This window comes from Tachyglossus aculeatus, chromosome 18 (genome assembly GCF_015852505.1).
Source record: "Tachyglossus aculeatus isolate mTacAcu1 chromosome 18, mTacAcu1.pri, whole genome shotgun sequence".
NCBI classification, from domain to species: Eukaryota; Metazoa; Chordata; class Mammalia; order Monotremata; family Tachyglossidae; genus Tachyglossus; species Tachyglossus aculeatus.
This window is the reverse complement of record NC_052083.1, coordinates 17,210,697-17,236,501: the sequence shown is the minus strand read 5'-3', so window position 1 is coordinate 17,236,501 and position 25,805 is coordinate 17,210,697. Positions and strand designations below refer to the sequence as shown.

General features: G+C 42.3%; 1 protein-coding gene across 1 annotated transcript in view; it reads right to left on the bottom strand.

Moving 5' to 3' along the window:
- Positions 1-25,805, bottom strand: part of PKD1L1 (polycystin 1 like 1, transient receptor potential channel interacting) — a 97,089-nt gene that overhangs the window by 41,498 nt on the left and 29,786 nt on the right. Inside the window, exons 23-39 of the mRNA XM_038760087.1 lie at positions 23,555-23,750; positions 22,995-23,051; positions 22,106-22,318; positions 20,433-20,675; positions 18,643-18,756; positions 17,107-17,142; positions 16,190-16,344; positions 14,249-14,349; positions 13,395-13,590; positions 11,878-11,961; positions 9,200-9,407; positions 6,185-6,291; positions 4,312-4,528; positions 2,438-2,611; positions 1,592-1,711; positions 1,424-1,499; positions 1,016-1,062 (exon numbers count right to left, since the gene is read on the bottom strand). Of these exons, the coding sequence (XP_038616015.1) occupies positions 1,016-1,062; positions 1,424-1,499; positions 1,592-1,711; positions 2,438-2,611; positions 4,312-4,528; positions 6,185-6,291; positions 9,200-9,407; positions 11,878-11,961; positions 13,395-13,590; positions 14,249-14,349; positions 16,190-16,344; positions 17,107-17,142; positions 18,643-18,756; positions 20,433-20,675; positions 22,106-22,318; positions 22,995-23,051; positions 23,555-23,750 (2,344 nt within the window). The remainder of the gene's footprint in view (positions 1-1,015; positions 1,063-1,423; positions 1,500-1,591; positions 1,712-2,437; positions 2,612-4,311; positions 4,529-6,184; positions 6,292-9,199; positions 9,408-11,877; positions 11,962-13,394; positions 13,591-14,248; positions 14,350-16,189; positions 16,345-17,106; positions 17,143-18,642; positions 18,757-20,432; positions 20,676-22,105; positions 22,319-22,994; positions 23,052-23,554; positions 23,751-25,805) is intronic.

Genomic DNA, 25,805 nt, shown 5'->3' with positions numbered 1-25,805 from the left:
GAATGGTGCATGATGTGTGGGGTGCGGGGAGGGTTTAGTCGTAAAATTAAGTTTTAGCATTAGCATGGCTCAGTGGAAAGAGCCTGGGCTTGGGAGTCAGAGGTCATGGGTTCAAATCCCGGCTCCGCCACTTGTCTGCTGTGTGATTTTGGGCAAGTCACTTCACTTCTCTGTGCCTCAGTTACCTCATCTGTAAAATGGGGATGAAGACTTTCAGCCCCGCGTGTGACAACCTGATCACCTTGTATCCTCCCCAGCGCTTAGAAGAGTGTTCTGCACATAGTAAGCACTTAACAAATGCCATCATTACTATTATTTGTATTATTATTATGAAGCACAGCAAATAAAAAAAAAATGAGTGACTTGAAAGGAGCCACCAAAATTAGGAAAAACAAAAAGTTTCATTAATCTAACACTATGTAAAGCCTATATAAAGATCTACTTTAATTTGTAAAATGTTCAATGACCAGTAACTCCATACCACTGATCAAATGTATTTCACAACCAAAAGATGAAAACGTACTGTTTAACCCGATTATAGCAAAAACAAAAAAAAGGGGAAGCATTTAGGAGATTATAAATTAAGTCATCAAATCATTATAAAGACAGTAAATTAACCCTTTATTCACCCCTCAGCCCCATAACCTGCCTACATGTTTTGTTTTGTTGTCTGTCTCCCCTTTCTAGACTGTAAGCCCATTATTGGGTAGGGACCGTCTCTATATGTTGCTGTCTTGTACTTTCCAAGCGTTTAGTACAGTGCTCTGCACACAATAAGCGCTCAATAAATATGATTGAATGAATGAATGAAGTATATATCTGTAATGTAATTTATTTCTTTATATTAATGTCTGCCCCTCTAGGCTGCAAGCTCATTATGGGCAGGGAACGTAACTACTGAATCTGTTATATTGTTTTCTCCCAAGTGTTTAGTACAGTGCTTAGGACAGTGCTGTGCACAGAGTAAATAATCAATGAATGTGATTGATGGTTGATTATGTGAATATCTATTTACCTCATCTTTCTTGCATAAATCCTGACACCACTGGTGGGAATTACGACCTGAATAAAAAAAAAACAGTTATTTGGATTCCTTGGTGAGCTCATTTAAAAAGAAGAAAAAAAACAAAGTGAACAGATTTTTCTAGGAAAACTTCAGTCATGAGACTTAGGAGTTAGCACCTGTTGAGGATTGTTTTGGGAACCAAGTATTCTAACTCATGCACCACAGATTTCCATATTAACTACTGGAAAATTTGAGTTGGGTCATCACTTCCCAAATTTTAACCATGACGAGGAGTGCCTTTAAAAATTGTTTCTTATTTTTAAATTCAGATTTACAACTTTGGTTTACATGCTATAGGCTTAGTGGTAGGGGTTTCTTTTTGCTAGACGGTAGGCAGATTAAGTGTTTTTTCCATACCCTCACTTGTGTGCATCTGAAATCCCCTTAGAGATTTATGCTGGTCTCCACCAAAGCCATGGTCACTGATTCGGCGCTGAAGAAAAGGAGAGGAGGTTTAACTAACCACGAAGCAGCTACTGAAAAGTGAATAAAGCAATCAATGCCATTTGATTTTTTTTTTTTTACCTCACTGAACCTGAAAAGGAAGGACAATAATAAAGCCACGGGAAGGATGATAAGAGTGGAGAGAGTGCCCTTCATCATGGTGTCCGCAGAGATCTCGATGAGGCCAAGTTCAGGCGAAAGCTACAAGCGACAGCAACAAAGCCAGATTTTCAGTGATTGCCGTGTTCACATCTCCGAAGGAAAAATACAGAATGACTGCTCTAGATATACAAAATACATGATAAGTACACATCAAATGTTTTAGTTGGATGCAATTTCCCTCACAGGCTTTTCCTTTCCCCCCTAAATACATGTAGGGAGTTATCTTTTTTCTTAGGAAGAAAACAAATGTCCCCTCCATTTTCCCAGAACACATCCTCCTTTTTGGCCTTCTTTGCTCAGCTTGCAGTTTATAGAGATGACACAGATAAGATACTTAATACCCCAAATCCACGGCTTCCCATAGATTTCCAGGAAGTTCTCAATTGTTGCCCTGTTCCCCTTGTTAAATCTGTGTTGGAGATTAAGGACTATGGGTGGCTACAGCAGTGCAGGCATTGTTTGGGAAAGAGATGATTTGAGCACATCTCCAGCCTTTCAAAGTTTATGAGACAAGCAGTAATTTGGGGCTGATCCCTGAGTCCTGGCAAAAAACCAGTTGGAAGTACTTTTGCTTGCATAAAAATGGGCATACAATTTTTCTCAGGAAACTACACACCGTCCGAAGTAAAGGAGCTCACTGTCTCATCAGTATCGTCAATTACCAAATGCGATCACACTCAAGACCCCCTTGAGTCAGGCTTCAGAGAGTTCTCCAAAAGCTTTCTCAGGATTATTTTTTATGTGGGTCAGGGTAATCTCACCTACCTCTTCTGGTTCCAGGTGAGTTAGAAGAGCGTCAAAACACACGTATCCAAGTGCCAAGACAAAGCAGACCGTGAGCCTCTGGGTCTGGGTGAAAGAGCTATAAGATGGATGGCTATAAACTGAGAACCAGATGTGGAATTCCTCTAGATATTCTGTGAACTTTGAATATAAAAGCTGGAATAGAGAAAGATGTACTTCAGACAATGGGCCTGTATGTTGCAACTGCCTTTCATGGTGACTTTCTTCTGCCAAGACACCAATTGATTTGTCAGGACTAGAAACACTAGAGCTTTTAGTTTGGTCACAGAGTGACATAATGAGCAGCTATAACAGAATAGCAGGCCCCTATTCGATGCTAAATAACTAGAGTCCCCTGAGTATTCTGGATTCCAATGTACTTGCTCACAAATAGCTTCCAGTGTTCCTTTATGCCCTGGAAACCAGAATAAAACATAAAACAGATAACGGAAGAAAACGCAAGGATCACAGACTTAGCTGAGAGGAGAATTCACCTTTCATAGGCAAATTTCAAATGACAACATGTTTACCAAAATTAGAAAAAACTCAAACTCAGAATATCTAAAACTGAACTTCTCACCTTCCCTCCTAAACTCCTGCCTCTTGACTTTCCCATCTCCTTCTGTACACTCCCATTAGCTCTTTCTAAGCAGAAACCTTCCTCCTTGGTGTCACCCTCTACTCCTCACCATTTTTGGATTTCACAATCATTCAATTGTTAAATTCTGCTGGTTTATCTCCAAAACATTTTTTGGATCTTCCCTCCTTTCTCCACTTAACAGCAACTGACCCGGTCCAATCTGTCCTATCACAGTTAGATCATCGCTGTCTCAGTGGTCACACTGCCTCCAGACTCTCCCCACTTCTACTATCAATAAGTCAGTGGTACTTATTGAGCACTTACAGTGTGCAGAGCACTATATTAAGCGCTTGGGAGAGAACAATTCACAAAGTGTTCCCCGTATTATTCTTCTGAAGCTTTACTCAAAACACATCTCTTCAGTCCTTGAACACCTCCAGGGATTACCCAGCTCCTTTCTGCATCAAGATCCAGACTCTCTTTACCATTCTTCATTTTATTGATCTTGTATCTATCCCAGTGCTTAGTACAGTGCCTAACACATAGTAAGTGCTTAACAAATACCATAACCTTTAACTCTCATCACCTGCTTGTTTCCCAGCTGGTTCTCAAGCTGATCCTGTAATCGTATCTCGCTCTCATTCTCCCACCTCTAAATCCTCGCTCACATCGTTCCTCCTGCTGAGACTTCCTCCCATCCTGCCCAGCCACCATCAAAGCACTTCTAAAATCCCATTTCCTCCAAGAAGTCTTCCCTGAATAATCCACAATGCCCCAACTGCCTCATCCCAACAGCTACTCTTGGAATTTAATTCCTCTTTTCAGTTCTTACGTATATTTTAAGTACTTTATCCAGCTATCAAGAAATACTTGTACTACTCCTTGTTCTTCCAGGTGTTCTCACAATTTGTCAATAATTTTGTGTCTGTCTAACCACGCTCTAGGGTCTGGAAGTGCAGAGATCCTCATGTCTTCAATCAATCAATCTGGTATTTACTGAGTGCTGTGTAAGGAGCACTATACAAAACAATTGGGAAAGTGCAAGGCAGCAGCTACACTAGAATAGAATACAATAGAAGATGTCTTGCTTCTGCTGAACTCTCCCAAGCCCTTTGCACTTAGAAGGCCTTGATGATGATAGTTAAACCCACCTTTTCTAACCCAAAGACTCTGTGACCTAGAGAATCAGAGAGACAACTTTAAAAAGAGTGAAGGTTTTCAAGACCGGTAAAAGCAGTATATTGGCAGTTACAACCCAATTTAGAGTGGGGTTTACCTTTCGGAAGTCCAATCCACGACGGAGACAGGTAAATTCCCGTTCCACTCTCCCGTCTCCCTTATCGGCAGCCAGCCAGCACTCGGCGGGGAAGACCCAACGAGCTCCTGTCATCAGGTCTTTCACTATCACACGGCTCACGTACCAACTCGGAGAGGGTCCGCTGTTATTGTGCCAGAGGTGGATTTTCCACAGAGGGCCCAGACTCTCTGGAATGCTGATCACATAAACAAAGGGTCAAAGGATTATTTCTTCTTCCTACTTAGACAGTGAGCCCTGTTTGGGACAGGGACTATGCTTGACCTAATTATCATATATCTTCCCCAGTGCATAGAACGGCACTTGATACATATTAAGCACTTAACAAGTGTTATTTTTATCACTGTCATTATTATTATTATTAATAATGGAGGGGACTTGTTAAGTCTGGAGATGAGATCAGTCGCTATCCATTCCACAGAAAAATGAACATGGAAATGTGACTAAAATGTGGCAAGAGGGCCAGCTGACCATGAGACAATGGACTACTAAGGGAGGTTGGGCAAACGTATAATGATAATGATGGTATTTGTAAAGTGCTTACTATGTGTCAAGCACTGTTCTAAGCGCTGGAGGGTTGTCCCACGTGGGGCTCACAGTCTTCACCCCCATTTTACAGATGAGGTACATGAGGCACAGAGAAGTTAAGTGACTTGCCCAAAGTCACACAGCTGATAAGTGGCGGAGGCGGAATTAGAACCCACAACCTCTGACTCCCAAGCCTGTGCCCTTGCCCTAAGCCATAGTGCTTCTCTAAAAGGAGAGCCAACCATCAATTAATCAATGGCATTTATGGAGGGCTTTCTTTGTGCAGAGCTCTGTACTAAGTGCTTGGTAAGGTACAATACAATAATAATAATAATAATGATGGCATCTATTATGTGCTTACTATGTGCAAAGCACTGCTTTAAGTGCTGGGGAGGTTACAAGGTGATCAGGTTGTCCCACGGGGGGCTCACAGTCTTAATCTCCATTTTACAGATGGGGTAACAGAGGCACAGAGAACTTGAGTGACTTGCCCGAAGTCACACAGCTGACAATAGGCAGAGCTGGGATTTGAACTCATGACCTCTGACTCCAAAGCCCATGCTCTTTCCACTGAGGCACGGTGCTTTTCCTATAGAGTTGGTCGATACACTTCCTGCTCTTACGGCTACATCACCTTTCCTGTCCAGAGACAAGAGAACGATTTTAGACTGTAAGCCCACTGTTGGGTAGGGACTGTCTCTCTATGTTGCCAACCTGTACTTCCCAAGCGCTTAGTACAGTGCTCTGCACACAGTAAGCGCTCAATAAATACGATTGATGATGATGATGAGCTCATGTGGTAAGCTCACTGTGGACAGGGAATGTGTCTGTTTTATTGTTATACTGGTTAGAGAAGTGGCGTGGTTTAGTGGGCAGAGCCCAGGCCCGGGGGTCAGAAGGATCTGGGTTCCAATCCTGGATCTGCCACGTGTCTGCTGTGTGACCTTGGGCAAGTCACTACACTTCTCTGGGCCACAGTTCCCTAATTTGTAAAATGGGGATTCAGAGGGTGAGCCGCATGGGGGACAGGGCCCGTGTCCAACCTGATTAACTTGTATCTACTCCAGTGCTCAGAAAAGTGCTTGGCACCTAGTAAATGCTTAACAAGTATCATAATTATTACTCTCCCAAGCACTTAGTACAGTGGCCTGCTCACAGTAAGCGCTCAATAAATATGATTGAATGAATGAATGAATTAATTAATGAGGTCTCATCCAGCTCTCTGAGTTCCCAAGAAGTAACTCCTCGGAGTCGCTTCTCTCCTTGCAGCAAAAAGCTCTTCTTGTGGTGTTTTCAAATTCCATACCTCAATATAAAGGTGTGTCGGGAATTACTTTCAAACAGGAGCTTCTCTGGACAGGAGAGTTCTCTAGTTTCAGAAAGGCCATCTTCACCGTACAAAACAATATGGACCTTAAAATAGAAGTAGAGAATTTATTCGAAGAGAAAAACAACGGGAGAGGTCAGGTCACAGGAGGAATTAAGTGTCTTTATTTTAGTTTTGCTCAGGTAATACTGCCAGTACTACTACTACTACTACTAATAGTGCATTAGAGTTCATTTTATAGATACACAAATGTTGTTCCCTAGAGAGCCGTATGAGCAAAGAATGGTCTCTGGAGCACACTCAAATAAAACGGACTAGCAAATTAGAGAATATTTAGTTTTCTCCCACCATCTCTCTCATTTCATTCTCCTACTATCTCTTGTTTAGCGGAACATATCCCCTTCATGGATTTTGTTTCAGTTATAATAGGAAATGCAATGAAGAGGCATAATTCTTCCGTGCTCTGCACAAATTCAGAGTTTGCATAGTGTGATGAACCATGAGGACAAGCAAGGACACCAGAAACAGAAAAGGCAAGAACCAGTAAGATGAAGAAATCGTAAAGCAGTGTGCATTTTGCCTTACTTTAATATAGTTTGTTTAAAAATGCAAAAGAAAGCACGCTAGTCCAGTGGAAAGAACACAGGCCTGAGAGTCAGAGAACCTAGGGTCCAATTCTGGCTCTGCTATTTGCCTTGGGCAAGTCACTTATCTTCTCTGTGCCTCACTCTCCTCAACTCTAAAATGAAGATTTGATTCCTGTTCCTCTGGACTCTAAGTTCGTTGTGGGCAAGGAATGGGTCTGTTGATTGTTATACTTAACTTCTCGGAGCCTCAGTTATCTCATCTGTAAAATGGGGATGATGACTGTAAGCCCCACGTGGGACAACCTGATCACCTTGTATCCCCCCCAGCGCTTAGAACAGTGCTTTGCACATAGTAAGCGCTTAACAAATGCCATCATCATCATCATATTAAGCCGTTATGGTCTAGTGGACACAGTGCACAGAAATGGGTTGGAGGAGATCTGGGTTCTAATCCCAGCAACACCACTTACCTGCTCTATCTCTTAGCTTCTCTAAGTCTCAGTTTCTTACTTAATCCTATTTTCTCTCTTTACATCAAGCAGAAACTCCTCACCATCAGGTTCAAGGCACTCAATCAGCACTCCCCCACTTACTGATCTTGGCTTCTCTCCCGCTACAACCCAGTCCGCACACCTCCATCCTCTAACACCAACCCATTGATTGTCCCCTCCGTCTCACCCCATGTTCACTCTAACCTCCTTCCAACCCACTACCCTAAGCACTTAAGTACTAACCTCATCCCCCAAAGCGCTTATGTACATATCCTTCAGCTAGGTTGCTCTGTTTATCTATATTTTTTTTTGAGAAGCAGCATTGTCTAGTGGAAAGAGCAGGGGCTTGGGAGTCAGAGGATGTGGCTTCTAATCCTGCCTCTGCCACTTGTCTGCTGCATGACCTTGGGCAAACCACTTAACTTCTCTGTGCCTTGGTGATCTCATCTGTAAAATGGGGATTAAGACTGGGAACCCCACGTGTGACAACCCAATTACCTCGTATCTACCCCAGGGCTTAGAACAACACTTGGTACAAAGTAAGCACTTAACAAATGCCATAATTATTAACTACCATTATTATTAAATGCCTGTCTCCCCTATTAGACTATAAGCTCCTTTAAGGTAGGGACTGTGCCTACCAACTGCGTTGTACCCTCCCAAGTGCTCAGAACAGTGTTCTGGACAATGTAAGTCCTCACTGATTGATAGCTTGAAGCTAACACACGATTCCTCATCTTGCGCTTGTTCTGATTCTAAACCTCGGGTTTCCCAACCCACAAAACACCACTGTATTTCCGTTAGCCGATCTCCTGTGGTTCCCGCCAGAATCAGCTGCTCCTTGGCCCCTGCCTGACTGAGATATTGCCTTCCATGATCAACCCCTCGCTCCTCTGGGCCTGGCCACAAACTTTCCTAGCCTCAGTCGACCTCCTTGCTTCACTGACTGGGCTCCACTTGATGTCACAAGGTTAATGACGAACATCTTCTGTAAAATAGCTTTCCCTCCAAGGGGTTCCAGTGGAGTGCACAGGTCCCTTGTCCCATAAACTTCTGGCAATTTCCTCCTATCTATATGCAGCCTGTCGATCGATATGGGACAATTATTGAGCACTTGCTGTGGACAGAGCACTCTACTAAGCGTTTGGGCGAGTACTAGAGGAGCTTATAGTCTAGAGGAGCTTACAGTATAGAAGTGCACGTTCTGGCCTAGCCTGGACCTTCACACAGGGCTAAGCCCTGAAGGTGTGCCAGGGCTGTGGAGACAGAATGGGAACTCATCAGCACTTTATGGAGCTGTGGAACTTTATGGAGCTCAAAGCAACATTTGTGGGAGTCTTTCTTTTCTTCTCTTTCCTTTTTCTTTCTTTCTTTCCTCTTTCTTTACTTCTTTCTTCTTTCCTTCCTTCATTTCTTTCTTCGCATCTGGCTTTCTCCTTCTCTTTCCTTCTCTCCTTTTTCTTTCTTTCTCTCTCTCTCTTTCTTTCTCATTCTCTCCTTCTTTCTCTTTCTTTTTCCATTCTCTCTCTCTCTCCTCCCCCACAACCCACTGGATATATGAAGACAACTATCTTTCAGGAACGGGAGTTCCCAGTCCAACTCAATGGCTGGGGTAGGAGAATAGGGTTCTTTGAGATCTCTTCCTCCACCTTCCTCCCTCTGCCATGCCCCCAAACCCCAGGCACACAGAGGTGGAGAAGCATGAGAGAGAAGGGTGGGTCACTATCTGCCTGAAGCTCTGTCCCCATGAGAGACCGAGGATTGATAAGTGGATTTTAGCATTGCAGGAAAGAACTTGGTTGGGGCAAACGCCCCGGGACCGAAACCATTCAATCACGCATTCGCCGTCGTGCTAGGGTTCATTTCAGTTACATCTTCTAGCAAAAGATCAATGGCATTCCTTCCTTCACAATTACCTTGGCAGAAAGCTGGGCGCGGGATCTGAAACCAGTGTCGACGAAAATTGCATACTGCTGTCGGTCTGTTGGCATGTTGTCTTGAAGGAAAATGTAACCCTTTTTCTTTTCTTCATGGACATCTGTGAATTTGCTCACAATGGCCAGAACAACGTAAAGAATCCCAAAAGATGAAAGGAACATACAGGGGAAAATGTTTTTACCAGTGCTGTAAGGTAAATCAAAGGAGAACAGCTAATGAATTATTAAATGAATATTGCAATGCAGGGATTTCTCAGTGAATCCCCGAAACACTTTGATATTCAACCTTCCCCATGCTGCACAACACTTATGTACATAGCTATCCATAATTCTATTTATTCTGACGACTTGACACCTGTCCACATGTTTTGTTTTGTTGTCTGTCTCCCTCTTCTAGACTGTGAGCCTGTTGTTGGGTAGGGACCATCTCTATATGTCACCGACTTGTACTTCCCAAGCGCTTGATACAGTGCTCTGCACACAGTAAGTGCTCAATAAATACGATTGAATGAATGAATGAATAATTCATTTTAATGTCTGTCTCCCACTTGACTCTTTAATCTCCTCGTGGGCAGGGATCATCTATATTGATTCTTTTGTATTGTGTTCTTCCAGGTGCTTAAAACAGTGCTCTGTACACAGTAAGTGTTCAATAAATACCATTAATCGGTTGATTCAGTTAGGGCTTTTGAGTTAATTCAAGTCCAGGCAGTTTAGTTTATCGCCCTGCTTTCTTGATTTCCTGATAAGATAAATGTAGATCTTCCTTAGTATTCTTACAGCTTTTCAGACTCTTTGTGGTAAAACTGGGTGCATGATAATTTTAAAAAGTGGTTCCTATCCAGAACATGCCTAAGTACACTTTGGAGTCCAGAAGTTCTGACACTACAAAGGGTTTCTATTAATATACTTTCATAATCAAGCAAAAAGTGCATTTCTAGTCCATGTCCTGAAGAAAGCAGTAAACTAAGTGCCCCTGAAATCAGAAAGTGGCTTTAGATTCCAATGCACCACTAATATCAATCCATGACATTTATTGAGCACTCACTGCATGCAGACCACTGTACTAACTACCTGGGAGAGCACAATACATTAGAGTTGGAAGACGTGACTCCTGTCTACAAGTAGCTTGTGACTGGGAAACAGCCGGGCCCAAAGGATAAAGCATGGGCCTGGGAACCAGAAGACATGGGTTCTAATTCTGGCCCTGCCACTTGCTTATGTCACCTTGGGCAAGTCACTTAGCTTCTTTGGGTCTCAGTTTCCTCAACCGGCAAATGGGGATTCAATCCCGTTTTCCCTCCTACCTAGACAATGAACCCTGTGGGGAATAAGGATTGCGTCTGACCTGATTAACTTGTATCCATCCCAGGGCTTAGAATAGTACTTGACACATACAACTTAACACCATTAAAAAATAAAGGAATGTGCAGTCTACAGCTTAATATGACCTTTGCTGCACATAAGACACAGAAGTTCAGGGAACAGCATCAGGAATGTCTCCTGGAATCATAAAACCCATGAAAGCACTTGAGAACATCACCAGTGGAGAACCAACCACACTACTTCCCCAGGGAATAGACCTGGCTCTCCTCCTCTGCACCATTAAAGAGATTTCATTCGGTTTTGCCAACCACTGTCCCGGCGGGAAAGAGAAAAACACTCATAGCCTGGGGTCAAAACCCCAGGAAGAGTGATGGTTGTGGTTGTATTCTGGTCTCTAAGCCACGAGATACCTGAAATTCTTCTCTTCTAGCCACAGCACCCTAAGGATTTTGTTCTTCTTTTGTGTATTTGTCTGTTTTGTGCTTTAATATCTCATCATTCCTGATGTGTACGTCTTTCAGTCCATTCTCCCCATCTATAGTCTTAGATTGTGAGTCCCCGGGGGGCAGGAACCGTGACTAATTTCCACCTGTATTCCTTCAAAGAGGTCTTTTCTGTTTTGTTTTTGTGGTATTTGTTAAGCGCTTACTGTGTGCTAGACACTGAACTAAGCACCGGGGTAGATACGAGATAATCAGGTTGGACAGAATCCACGCCCCACATGGGGCTCACAGTCTTAATCCCCATTTTACAGGTGAGGTAAGTGAGGCACAGAGAAGTGAAGTGACTTACCCAAAGTCACACAGCAGACAGGTAGCAGGGCCAGGATTAGAACCCAGGTCCTTCTGACTCTCAGGAGCATGCTCTACTTGGACAAGTTGTTTCTCACGTTAGTACTGTACTCTGCACACAATAAATGCTTAATAAATATTACTACTACTGTTACTACTAGCACGGTGAGCTAAAGAAAGGTTGCCAAAGGCAAGGACGGCCGAAGAAATGTTTGAAGGAGGCAGGGGAGCTCAAGTTGGAAGGTCCAAGAATTACTTTCGGGGAGGCAACAGTGGCAAACAGAGCAGCCCTACAGTGTGATAACCCAGGCATTTTCCAGTTGAAACTTTGTGTAGAGTTAGATACTAAGCTACTATCTGCAAAGCACCTATAGGAGAGGCACACAAAATGCTCAAGTCCCATTCTCTTCATCTTCAACTTCAAAGGACGGCTAGCTAGTGACATTTTGGGCTTAATGTTAACTTTCGTTTCCCCTGTTACCCACCGGTCACCACTCTGAACTACCCGCCAACCTTTTTCTAGTGTTAGATTTTCCTTACCTCCGATACTGGGACACTCCTGCCGTTTCGAGGCTGGTATTTAACTTTCTGCTCACCACAGTGAATGTCGTCAAATGGTTGCAACTGGAAAAGAGATGGTAATTAGCCAAAGAAATCATATTTGAGGTGGTATTTTACATATAACATTGTAAGCTTTTTGAGGAGAGGAAACATGTCTTTGCCTCTTTTTTTAAAGGTATCTGTTAGTCACTTTCTATGCGTCAAACACTGTTCTAAGTGCTGGGGTCGATATAAGTTAATTCATTGTCAGCTTTTTGAGGAAAGGAAACACGTCTTTGCCTCTTTTGTTAAAGGTATCTGTTAGTCACTTTCTATGCGTCAAACACTGTTCTAAGTGCTGGGGTCGATACAAGCTAATTAGGTTGGATTCAGTCCCTTTTCCGCATGAAGCTCACAGTATAAATAGAAGGGAGAACAGTCAAGAGTTGCATTTGTGAAGAACCACATTTGTTGAGGAGAAATTGCATTGTCGTATTCTACTTTTACCTGACATGCACATGACTGCTTCTTCCAGCATCACACTGTGTATTATCCAAACAGACATGCGTTATCAGGAGAATATTTCCAAATTTATCCACAGCGTTCTAACTAAAATATGTAATTTAAACACTTTTTTTTACAGGACTGACTGTCCTTTCTCAAGTGTTTAATTTAGTGCTCTTCAAACGAGGCACTCAAATACCCAAGACTGATTAAATAACCTAAGCATGAGAAAAATAAGAAATCCTTAAAATGATTTGGTCAATTTAAGAGATTAGCTAGAATTTTTTTAGAAGTATTATTTTGGACTATTTTTAAAATGAGCTTTAGTAAAATAGAACAAGATTCTAGTTTGTTATCAGGTTTAATATTAAGCATCCAAAATTATTTCCTGGTGTTTAAGTATCTGATGTAATGTAAACCACTGATATATTTCAGCCCCAGTTAAAAGGATACAGAACACGTTAACCTGATTTCAAAAAAAACTTTTTTTAAGTCTGGGGGAAAAATATATCATTCTAAATGTATGCAATTAATACCTCATCATTTATGCTCATAAGGAAGTTATATAGACAGAAAGCAATAATGGCATCTGCAATAGAAATATCTGTGTTGAAGTCGCAATATATCTTAAAAATATATAATTTAAAACAGTCTCAGAAACGATACAATTAAAAACATTTCCTTTAGAATATGGATTCTTTACAGTATTGCAGGGATCACTGATGATATTTCTACTTGAAGAATACCAAGCCGTCACATATTAGAAATTCGAACCTTAAAAGAGTCAGAGCTAAGAGCAGTTTTACTTTAGGTATTTTTTTGGGATTCAGGTAGATTAGCTATCAATCAATCAATCAAAAAGTGGCATTCACTGAGCACTTACTGCATGCAGAGCACTGTACTAAGTGTTTGGGAGACTACAACAGAGGTGACAGACATATTCTCTGCGCACAGGAAGCTTACAGTCAAGAGGGGGGAAATAGATAGTTTTTTTTTTAATTTGATGCTGTTACCTGCAGTTGATATTTCCTAAAATAGTTCCCTGCTGTGGATGGCAGCCACCCGATTTCCACTCTCTTTCAATATCCCAAAGTAAGCACTGGATTCCATGCACACTGACTGTGTAGTTCGCCACGCTAGCAAGGTACTTATTTTGGGGTTTTCTGTTATAATCAGCATCTAGTAATGACAAATACCCAGATCCAGGACCTGAAGTGAAAAATACAAAATAAAAGTAACCTAAAATGAACAAAGTTAATCACCTACAAAAAACAAAAACCAGAAGCTTAGCTTAGGTGAAAAGGTAGCGGATGAGGAGGAGGGAGGTAGGATAGGGAACAGCTAGCTTTGACCTTGGTTGTGAGACAACAGATAACCAGGAATGCAGTTCTAGACCTCCCTCTCTAAAATTATTTATAATACCATCAGGATTCCTGATGTAAAGATATCATTTCAATACCTGTTCTCCCTCCTAATTAGACTGCGAGCCCCATATGGGATCTGACCATCTTGTACCTACCCCAGTGCGTGGCATATAGTAAGCACTTAAATATTGTTATTATTATGATTATGCTTTCATTTCCCGAGTAACTCCACATTGAAAAGGGCAACTCACACAACATCACATTGAAAAAGCACTAAAAGCTCGCATTTACAGTGGTTATAAGAGCCAAAAGCAGAACCACCACACAATGTTTTTATTTAAATGAAATTAAATTTCAGCCTATTTCCTAGGGCTTCTTTGGTTCATCACAGATGAAAGCTTGCTGGAGAACCCAGCTAAGAAAGTGGATGGCTTCCATCCAATGGGTAGACTTTCTAACATAGACAAGAAGTGTCCATTTTAACAATATGGGACATCACTAACCTTTCAGAGCAACTGCAGGTACAAATATCTGAACAACTTGATGATCCCAGAAGTGAGTCTGTTTCACGTTAAAAATGAGAGGAGTCGGTTTTTCCGAGAACCTGGAAAAGAATTACAGAGCAATGACTATAAATGTCATTATCACAGGGTCTTCGGACTATTCTCTGCAAGGAATGCTTTTTATCCCCAAAAGAAATGCTGATAGTTCTCTGCTGCGATTGCCCCATCATCTTGGTTAAAAAAAAATATGTTGGTTGCCATAGATACCAAGTACATTCCGTTAGTTGGTGGATATAATATTATTTCTAAGATGACCTTAGCAGAAGAAACCAATTGATGAGAGTCAAGTGCTAATTTATATCATTTATCTCTGGGCAGTTTGGGTATTTGGGCAGGAAATCGTTGCTCAAAGCAATCAGTGGTGTGGCCCAGGCTACTGGATTCAGCCACATATTCCTCACCCGGCCCTGAAGCGTTCTCTGCTCCGCACGCTGGCCTAAAATACAGACAAGAAATGACAGGAAATAGGGATGGAGTTTGCTTCAGGGATGAGGCAAGCTTGAGGAGAGAGCTCCTCCCCAATCATGGCTACATTTGACCCTGTCCTATGTGAATAATTGTTTTGTTTTAGGGTCACTCAGTCAGTCAATTATATTTACTGAGCGCTTCCTGGGTGCAGAGCACTGCATGGTGTAATGAGAAGTAGCATGAGTGTAGTGGACAGAGTAAGGGCCTGGAAATCAGAAGGTCATGGGTTCTAATCTGGTTCCACCACTTGTCTGCTGTGTGACTTTGGGAAAGTCACTTAACTTTTCTGTGCCTTAGTTACCCTCATCTGTAAAACATGCGGATTAAGGGTGTGAGCTCAGTGTTGGACAGGGACTGGGTCCAACCTGATTAGCTTATATCTACCCCAGCGCTTAGAACAATGTTTTGCACATAGTAAGCGCTTAACAACCTCCCCCTGCCCCCTAGACTGTGAGCTTGCTGTGGACAGGGATTGTCTCTCTTTATTGATGCATTATACTTTCCCAAGCACCTAGTACAGTGCTCTGCACACTAAGCGCTCAAGAAATATGACTGAATGAATGACCAAGTACCATAATAATAATTATTATTATTACTATGTGCTAGGGAGAGTACAATATAACAATAAACAGATACATTCCCTGCCCACAAAGAGCTTGGTTTGTTTTACGGTATTTGTTAAGTGCTTACTATGTGCTAGGCACTGAGGTAATTCTTTCAAGATACTCGGTTTTGATACTGGAGTTCAAAACTGTCAACCTGGGTTTTCAATCTAAAAGATATGGACAGCAAGTCTCCGTCTTCATTTTACAGGTGAGGAAACTGAGGCACACAGCGGTTAAGTGATTTGCCCAAGGAGCAGGTCTGAGGATTAGAACACAGCTATATTGACTTGTTCCATTAGACCTCACGACCAACTAATGAAGCAAATTGTAAGCTCGTTATACTCTAAGTGCTTTGTACAGCGCTCTGCACACGGTAACTAACTGACTTCTTGATTCAGACATTCAGTTTCCCTGAATAACTGCCCACAACAGAAATTGTTTCCCATCCAACAGAGAACAGCCTTCCTTTTTAGCATGCCACCTTAGCAACAGTGCATCCTGAAAGATGTCAATTTTCAGGACAAGACATCCACTCCCCAGAATATAATCACTTCTCCAAAGAACAAAAAAAACGAGCCACAGGCTGATTCTATTAATTATTCTTTTTAATATTTTAAAAGCATCTATGTGTATCCTTATGCTTCTAATGAGATTTCATACTGGTGAGAAGTGATGGAAGGAAAGATGGGCTTAAAGGTTGAGGAACTGGTCTGTAGAAAAACTAGATGGCAAAACAGCAACCATAATCTAATGTAACCTGAGGTCAAATGGGAAGATTTAAAAATAATAGTCTAGTTTCATAGCTTACCTCACTAACAGCAGCACAGGGAAAGTCCTCGAGGTTGGTTTAGAAAATTCCACTATGATTTGCAAAGATTCTTGGGAGCTTTTAGGAAGCCAGCTGAACTGATGGAAGTTGGTTTTGTCCCGAGACAACGAAAATATTGTCCTGTTCTCATTATTCTGTCAAACCAGAAAATACTTCTAGATCAAATAGTCTTTTGAAAGCAGCAAACATGTTTTAAGCATCAAACAGCACCACATGGGTGAAAAGCGCATGGTTTGGATTTATTGCTCAAACTCTTTCACCCCAAATTTTATCTAGGCTGGCGTGACTGGGATGGCTGCTAAAACAAGATGGCTCATGGGTTGGGTTTTTTCTCAAAACCCTTCTATTTCTGTAAGTCCGTTGAGGGAAGGAATTGTCTCTCTTTATTGTGTACTTTCCAAGTGCTTAGTACAGTGCTCTGCACACAGTAAGCACTTGATAAATGTGACTGAACGAATGAATACAGAGGCTCTGTAGCACCTTACTATAGCACAAGTCAAAGAGGGCAACTTTCATACTATTCCTGTAAGTATCTTGGGGCAGAATACTGTGTCCGAAGGGACCTTTCATCTAACCCAGTATGGCACTGTTTACGATCTGCTGTCTAAAACCAAAAACAAAAAAGGGACTTTTGATTTGTTTTCGGCTACCAGCTCAGGCATACTCCATCACTCAGTGACGCTAATCCGAGTTGAAGGGCGGAGAGCCACGTGGTTCGTGAATTCTTCAACCCTGATTGCTCTAGAGGCATCTTTACAGAGAGATCATTTCCTTTCTCAACTCTAATCAGGTTTGATTTCAACCCTCCTGGAGAAGAGGTGGTGGGGCGGGGGGAAGGAGGTTGAGTGGGACAGTCAGGCCCCCTCATCTTTCCTCCCCAGAGACCACCCATTTACCCCCAATTTCCCTGGAGTCTCACTGATGCTTTCTCCCTAGCATGCAAAAAAAGCCATAGGTACAGCCTGGCATTTCCCAGGGATTTGCGGGGACGAGGGGGAAAAGCTGCCAGGTAGCACCAACCTTTCCCACAGTCCACGCTTTTTTAACCCTTTTTTAATTCTTACTGTCCTGGAGCCAGAAGCCAGGGAAGACTGCTCTAAGTCCCAATTTCCTGGAGATGACCCACCTTTATTCATTCAATCGTATTTATTGAGCGCTTACTGCGTGCAGAGCACTGTACTAAGCGCTTGAAAAGTACAATTCAGCCTTCCATCACTCTGCTTCGCAGCCAGGTCAGGGCTACGCTCAAAGCCGCAGGCCCCACATCCCTGAAGGAAGGAATCGAGAGAAAGAGCAGCATCGAGAAAATCGAGAAGCAGCTTGGCTCAGTGGAAAGAGCCCGGGCTTTGGAGTCAGAGGTCGTGGGTTCAAATCCCGGCTCCGCCAATTGGCAGCTGTGTGACTTTGGGCAAGTCACTTCACTTCTCTGGGCCTCAGTTCCCTCATCTGGAAAATGGGGATTAAGAATGTGAGCCCCCCGTGGGACAACCTGATCACCTTGTAACCTCCCCAGCGCTTAGAACAGTCTTTGCACATAGTAAGTGCTTAATAAATGCCATCATTATTATTATTATTATTATTATTAAAGGGATGCCTCCCTGGTTGGGCAGAAGAGAGACTATCGCTGGCACTAAACAGGCAGATTTTCCCACCATCAGGTACAACCAATCAGAGGGCGTGTGTTTCAGGAATGGGAGACTGATAACAATTATAATAATAATAACAATAATATTTGTTAAGCACTTACTATGTGCCAAACACTGTTCTAAGCACTGGGGGAGATACAAGGTAATCAGGTTGTTTTACACAGGGCTCCCAGTCTTAATCCCCATCCCCATTAATCCCCATTATACAGATGAGATAACTGAGGCACAGAGAAGTGAAGTGACTTGCCCAAAGTCACACAGTTGACAAGTGGCAGAGCCGGCATTAGAAAGAATGACCTCCGACTCCCAAGACCGTGCTCTTTCCACTGAGCCACGCTCCTCCTGCAAAATGGTATTTGTGAAGAACTTACTATGTGCCAAGCACTGTTCTAAGCACTGGGGTAGATACAAGGTAATCTGGTTGTCCCACGTGGGGCTCACGGTCTTAATCCCCAATTTACAGATGAAGTAAATTAAGGCACAGAGAAGTTAAGTGCCCAAAGTCACAAAGCAGACAAGGGGCGGAGGTGGGATTAGAACCTCTGACTCCCAAGGCACTGCTCTTTCCACTAATCCACACTGCTTCTCTGAGGAAGGAATATGGTGACTACTCATTCAACCAAGTAGATCCTGCCTGGGGGAACCAAACGAATACCATTATTATTATTACCAAACCAATCTTTTAACTGGAGCCACCCCTCAAACAGAAATTGCCCCCAAACCTCTAATGGATGAGGAAGATCACCACCCCTTTGTGTACCCTCATGAAACTCTAGTCACTTTTACCTCAGTATCTTTCCTTTCAAACTCTACCGTGACTGGATTGACAAGTCTCCGTACATCGATCTTTCTTCTGCTAGTGCAGTTGTAGAGGCTCAGATCGGCAGCATCCCCGGTGATCTTTGAAAACACATTCCACCACATTCAACCACAAGCAAATTTTCCAAAATGAGGATTCTTTATTAAGCAAGCAGTTAAGATTGAGGGTGGACAAGAAGTCTAAGAATGCAGACCCATTCACTACCATTCTTTCATTTGTTGTCTGTCTCCCCCTTCTAGACTGTGAGCCCGCTATTGGGTAGGGACCGTCTCTATATGTTACCAACTTGTACTTCCCAAGCGCTTAGTTCAGTGCTCAGCACACAGTAGGTGCTCAATAAATATGACTGAATGAATGAATTTGCATTTACTGAGCACTTACTGTGTGCAGAGCACTGTACTAAATGCTTATCAGTATCATGAGGTTGGGCAGAGAAAGAGCTTACTTATTGGGACAATCAAGAGGGCCACTTCTGGGAGTCTAAGGCTTTGGGGGACTAGTCCTGGTTTTGAGGTCCATTTTGCGTTGAACCCCGGTCTTATTTAGTGAATGTCAGGATTAGAATCACCCAAATTCTCAGGGGTTGGCCACACAGATACTATTGCCATACACCACGCACACTCAAAGCCCTGTAATAAAAATTCCCAGTAGCAATTGAGGATTTGTAAGGCTCTCTTCTCCCCCTAACACTCTAACCTTCAAGAAGATGCCTTATCCTGGTAGATTAAAGTCAACGTATTCAAGTGAATCAAGAACTGTGCAGCTCACAGCCTAAATTTATCAGGCCATTTTCTTCTAGGATTTAAAGAACCTAAAGGAGCGTCTCGTACATTTCACCATTCAAAATGGACCTTTCAAAGCTGATCTTGCTTGGCTGAAATCTATAATTTCAGAAGAGATTACTAAACATGTTAATTTCAAATGAAAAAAAAATTCCCACAGACTTCAGCTAGCCTATTAGAGATGAGCGACAATACCGATGGAATTCCACCCCTATGGATTACTTATTCATCATCTGAAATAACAAGAAAATAACCCAAACAGTAGTCCAGCATGACCCAGCGAATATTTGTAAATCAATACTCTACTTTCAAATTTATTTATTTTTCATCAGAAAGAGAATGTTCAGACATCTGTGTGCAAAGCTATGGAAACTTTTTCCTATTGGACTCCTTTTCAAGGAAAGGTACTCAGTCAGTTCAGAATTCATTCATTCATTCACTCAATCATCTTTATTGAGTGCTCACTGTGTGCAGAGCACTGTACTAAGTGCTTGGGAAGTACAAGTCGGCACCATATAGAGATGGTCCCTACCCAACAACGGGCTCACAGTCTAGAAGGGGGAGGCAGACAACAAAACACGTAGACAGGTGTCAAAATTGTCCGAACAAATAGAACTACAGCCATATGCACATCATCAACAAAATAAATAGAATAGTAAATATGTACAAGTAAAATAGAGTAATAAATCTGTACAAATATATACAAGTGCTGTGGGGAGGAGAAGGAGGTAGGGCAGGGGCGAAGGAGAGGAAAAAGGGGGCTCAGTCTGGGAAGGCCTCCTGGAGGAGGTGAGCTCTCAGTAGTAGCTCTCAGAATACCAAGGAGTGTTGCTTCCTTCGGGAAAGAAGAATCATTCCAAACAGCCCCCTCCCAATTCTCCATAAATTATGCTATTTCCCGTAAAGAAGCTCTCCTTACCTTGGAGACTGTGAGACGATCATTGATATTTTATGGCCAAAGTATCAGATCATACCTGAACAGGAGCCCGTCTCCAGAAATATGGATTTTTCCTGAAGTATATTAGTTGGCTGATGAAGCACTGTTTGAACAATCCAGATCTAGGAACGACTTGCCGAGCCAAAGCATTTGGTAAGAGGAACTTGGTGGAGCCAGCGGTGAGCTTGGTACTCTCAAAGGTGGAATGCAGAGTGGTCTGAAGTTCTACTTGTCCCGTGCTGATACTAATCTGATTTTCCTCACTCATGGAGATATATCTCTGAAACAGAGTAGTTCATGATGTCAAAATTGAGGCGATCAGTACAGAAGTAGTTCTGATTCCACCCAAAAAGCACAATGAGATAAAACAAACAGCTGGTGATGAAAAAGAGAATGAAGAATCTCATAACCCTGGTTTTAGAATTATTCCTCTCCCGCCCTCTTCTAGGGGTCTCCTTCCTCTCCCCCTCCCCTCCCCACAGCACCTGTATATATGTTTGTACAGATTTATTACTCTATTTTACTTGTACATATTGACTATTCTATTTATTTTATTTTGTTAATATGTTTTGTTTTGTTGTCTGTCTCCCCCTTCTAGACTGTGAGCCCGCTGTTGGGTAGGGACCGTCTCTATATGTTGCCAACTTGTACTTCCCAAGCGCTTAGTACAGTGCTCTGCACACAAGTGCTCATTTGTGCACTTATTATTGTGCACTTATTGAGCACTTAATAAGTGCTCAATAAATACGATTGAATGAATGAATGAATGAATGAATACAAGATAATCAGATCAAACCCATTTTCTGCTCCACATGGGACTCACAGCTTGAGGGGTCCCTGCCCAGGGGACTAATAGCAAAACTGTAACCCAGGGGATGAAATCTTAAACTGGGTTAATCTATATTTATTTCAAATTCTCACTTTAATTAGAAAGAAAATAAATCATTTCAGGGGTCCCTACTTTAGCTGTGAAGTGACGTGGTCTAGTGGAAAGAGCACAGGCCTGGGACTCAAGAAGGATTTGGGTTCTAATCCCAGCTCCGGCACTTATCTGCTGAGTGACCTTAGACAAGTCAACTTCCCTGTGCCTCAGTTGCCTCATCTGTAAAATGGGGATTAAGACTCTGAGACCCATGTGGGACAGGGACTGTACCCAAACCGATTATCTTGTATCTACCCCGAAGCTTAGTACAGTGTCTGGCACATAATAAGTGCTTAACAAACATCATTAAAAAAAAGAAAGATTAATAAGGCCAACATCTTTCAGAGCCATTTCATTAGTGATCCAATATGGAAATAATTTATATTTTTTATCGAATATAGATATTTTCTTTTATTTAAAGCATTAATTTACACTGAATATACTAGGAAAGCCTTTATCAAGTATAACAGCTAAACAATACAATCTTAAGTAGGAAATTCCAAAACCCAAGGCAAACATATCACTAATATCCCTTTTGCTGTGAACTAAAATATCCAGGAAAGAAAACAGTTTTTTCTGGCAATATCATGCCTAAGAATCTACCATGCATTATTGGAAATTCAAAATATACCTTTGCAAACACGATAAGTATCCCCAACAAAGAATTCAAGTCCTTCAGCAATAAACTCCGTCATGTTATTGTTCAGAAAAGTAAGACGCCCACTTCCTAATTTATCACCTGCCTAGTGCAGAGGAATATTTTACTCAGGAAGGAAAATGTGGCTTACTAGTGTCACATCTGTGATGACCTTGCTTCCCTCTGACATCAGATATTCAGCATGCGTAGATTCTTCCTGTTCAGAAATCTTCAAGACACCAGATGCCAGAAAGACCAACTTAGTGGTCAGCTCTTTATCCAACACAAACATGCCAGAGAATGTGTTATGGTTAGTGAATTGTTTTATGTATTTGATGACCTGTGCTGCGCTACTGAAAGTTACCTAGAAGGAAAGAAAAACACAGCTGAGTAAATGTTCTATCTTATACAGCGTTACTAAGCCGATCACTCCCCTTTTCTATTGTTATACTTGGAAACCAAAAAACGCCATTTCTAAGAGTCGTCTTCAGGGTGGTATCTTTCAGCCAACACATGAGAAGCAGAAAGGCCTAGTAGAAAGAATACAGGCCTGGGTGTCGGCGGACGCGAGTTCTATTCCCGGCTTTTCCAAATGCTCGCTGTGTGACCTCAGGCAAGCCACTTAACTTCTCTGGGCTTCACTTCTCCTTTTGTCTCTCCTACTTAGACCGTGAGCCCCAAGAAGGACAGGGACTGTGTCCAACCTAATTAACTTATACCTACCCCAGCACTTTGAACAGTGTTTGACATATGGTAAGTGCTTAACAAATACCATTAAAACACACACACACACACACACACACTAAATGATGCAATCTGAAACTAACAATGAATTTCTATGGCTATTGATGTTGCCAGAAGTAAACCTCTAGAAAGGGAACACTAAAAATTGCTCTAGTTTGCTTTATTGGCTCCTTATTCAACACCATGTATGAGACCAGACCAGAGACGCTTACAATTGAGCAAACAGGAAGAAACGCGCCTAGAAGTAAAAAAATTTGGATGCTCATATCATGTCAATTTTCAGGCATATGATTCACCTGTGTGGCAGTGCTTATAAGATCAGTCAGCATTAGAACAGAATCCATAAGTTCTTCCTGAGGGGGAAAAAGAAAACAACACTGGAAAATAAGTGATTCCTTCTTATACGAAAGCAACCTAGATTAAAACATTCATTGCTTATAAGCTAACATATTCTTTGAATGCTTGAATAAAGTTTCCACATGCTGAGTTAGTCTCAAAAACAGTTCTAGTAAGCTGCCTAAAATGAACAGATATCAGTGTTTTATTCACCCCAAATCCTTACCCTTCTATACTCCCAGGAATCATGTGGCACAAAGTCTCTTAACCCACCTATCTATCCCCTGCTCACTTTTCCAATTTTCCCCAAACCTGGGTATAATCCTATGACGATTTTTCCTTAGGCATCTGTGTCCTCCACAGCCATGGAAACACAGTTTCTCTGTTGGTCTCCAACACAGTTTCATTCTCAATAAGAACTCCTACTTGCTAGTAGGAGTACTATAATAAGAACAATGCTAAGACAGCATGCCCAGGGAGGCATGTGTATGCACCTAAGTCATTCATCAGAATTTTATACCTGATCTTGGAAAGGCAAGTTGCATACTGAAGAAATCAATGCGCTTCTTATTTGCGATGGCTGGTCTGGATCAATGCTTCTGTCCTCCGCATATAAACGATTCAGGACTCTGGTAAGTACGGTGACGTAATTTCTAATTTCTGTATAGCTACCCATCAGTAAAAGGGTGGAAAGATTTTTCAGACCTGAACTATATCTAAAAAAATAAAAAGATTACCAGAGCTATTAGAGTAGCCATACGGAGGACCTGCCCAGCTAGTTAGTCTACGACCATTTCAAGAGATGTATGCTGACGAGCTAAAGGCTGGACGTGTGTGGTTCTCTAGACTGTGAGCCCACCGTGGGCAGGGACTGTCCCTCTTTATTGCCGTATTGTGCTTTCCAAGTGCTTAGTACAGAGCTCTGCACCCAGTAAGTGCTCAATAAATACGATTGAATGAATGCGGATGGGTGACAACGGGATACCCAAACAACTTCTGCCTGGGGGATTACAATAGGCAGGACAGGCAGAAAGAATATTTCGATGACCATCTGAAGCACAATTTCAGAAAATAATAATGGTAATATTTATTAAGCACTTACTCTATGCCAAACACTGTATTAGACGCTAGGGCAGATACTAAGATAATCAGGTTGGATACAGTTCCTATCCCACTTGAGGCACACAGTCTCAGTAGGAGGGAGTACGAGTTAATCTCCATTTTACCGATGAGGAAACTGAAGCACAGAAAAGTTAAGTGACTTGACAAAATTCACCCAGCAGGCAAGTGGCAGAGCTGGGATTAGAACTCAGAGTCTTTGATTCCCAGGCCTGAGCTCTTTCCACTAGGCCACACTGCTTCCCTACTGAAGAGCTGCCCTACATGTTCCCAGCTGGGAAACAGCAGCAGGAAGAAGACCAGAATGGTCTAAATGGTGAACAAAGGTACCAGCGAGGTTAAAGTGCAACAGAAACAGGTTCAAACAATGGGGGATTCAGACCAAACACAGTGCACTTCCTACTAGTCTGTTGCCTCCCTTACCTGCAATTTATTTTAACGTCTGTCTCCCCCTCTCCTTGAGGGCAGAGTTCAAGTCAACATATTCTATTGTTTTCTTCCAAGCGCTTAGTACAGCATTCTGCACACAGTAAATAACACCGACTGATTGATTGACTGGGGGAATCACAGCCACTTTGGTGAGCCCGCTGTTGGGTAGGGACCGTCTCTATATGTCGCAAACTTGTACTTCCCAAGCGCTTAGTACAGTGCTCTGCACACAGTAAGCGCTCAATAAATATGACTGAATGAATGAATGAATGTGGACAGCCATAGTGGCGGCAGAAACCTCTTTAGAAATGGACTACAGCAATGGAGACTGATAGTCTTTCTTTCAATAAGTGCTCACAGTTAATATATTAGGCTTCTACTAACATAAGTGAAACAGAGGAGACCAGATCTTCTCCAGTACACAGAGTTGTGTTAATACTTGTGAACCCCCAAAATCAGGTTTTATCATTCAGTCAACAGTGCTTATGGAGCTTTTAGTCTGTGCAGGGAACTGTAATAGGCAACCCTTAAAGTGCTTACAGCCTAGTAGGGGAGACAAACATGAAAAGAGAGGGAACAGGTAGAGGTAAAGCAACGTCGTTTCAAATGCTGTGTGGAAAGAGGACAATAATTATAGCACTTGTCTATCTAAGATCATCAGCTTGTTGAAGTGGTGGGGGAAGTCATTTACTTCACAACTTCTTGGGCAGGATGAGTAGTTTCCACTACTGACCGAGACTTAGGGCAGAAGTTGGCTTGGGCAGGCCCCACTTATTTCTACCTCACAACAACAGCGTGACTGTGGACAGAGTTTGGGGGAGGAAAGAGTATGGAAGGAAGGGCCAGCTACGTTCCCTCCTCACTGCTATCAGCTAAAAGAAGTGTCCGGAACCAAGGAGCTGCTCAATAACTACAACTACTAGGGGATCAATCAATCAATCAATCAATCGTATTTATTGAGCGCTTACTATGTGCAGAGCACTGTACTAAGCGCTTGGGAAGTACAAATTGGCAACACATAGAGACAGTCCCTACCCAACAGTGGGCTCACAGTCTAAAAGGGGGAGACAGAGAACAGAACCAAACACACCAACAAAATAAAAGGGGATTTTAGGTCTGTTACTGTTCCTTAACTTAATCTAGGTAACCCCCGCTGAAAGCAGGATTCACTTATCTTTTCACCTCACGCAAGACTCAACTCTTGGCTTTCCTAAAGGTCAAGA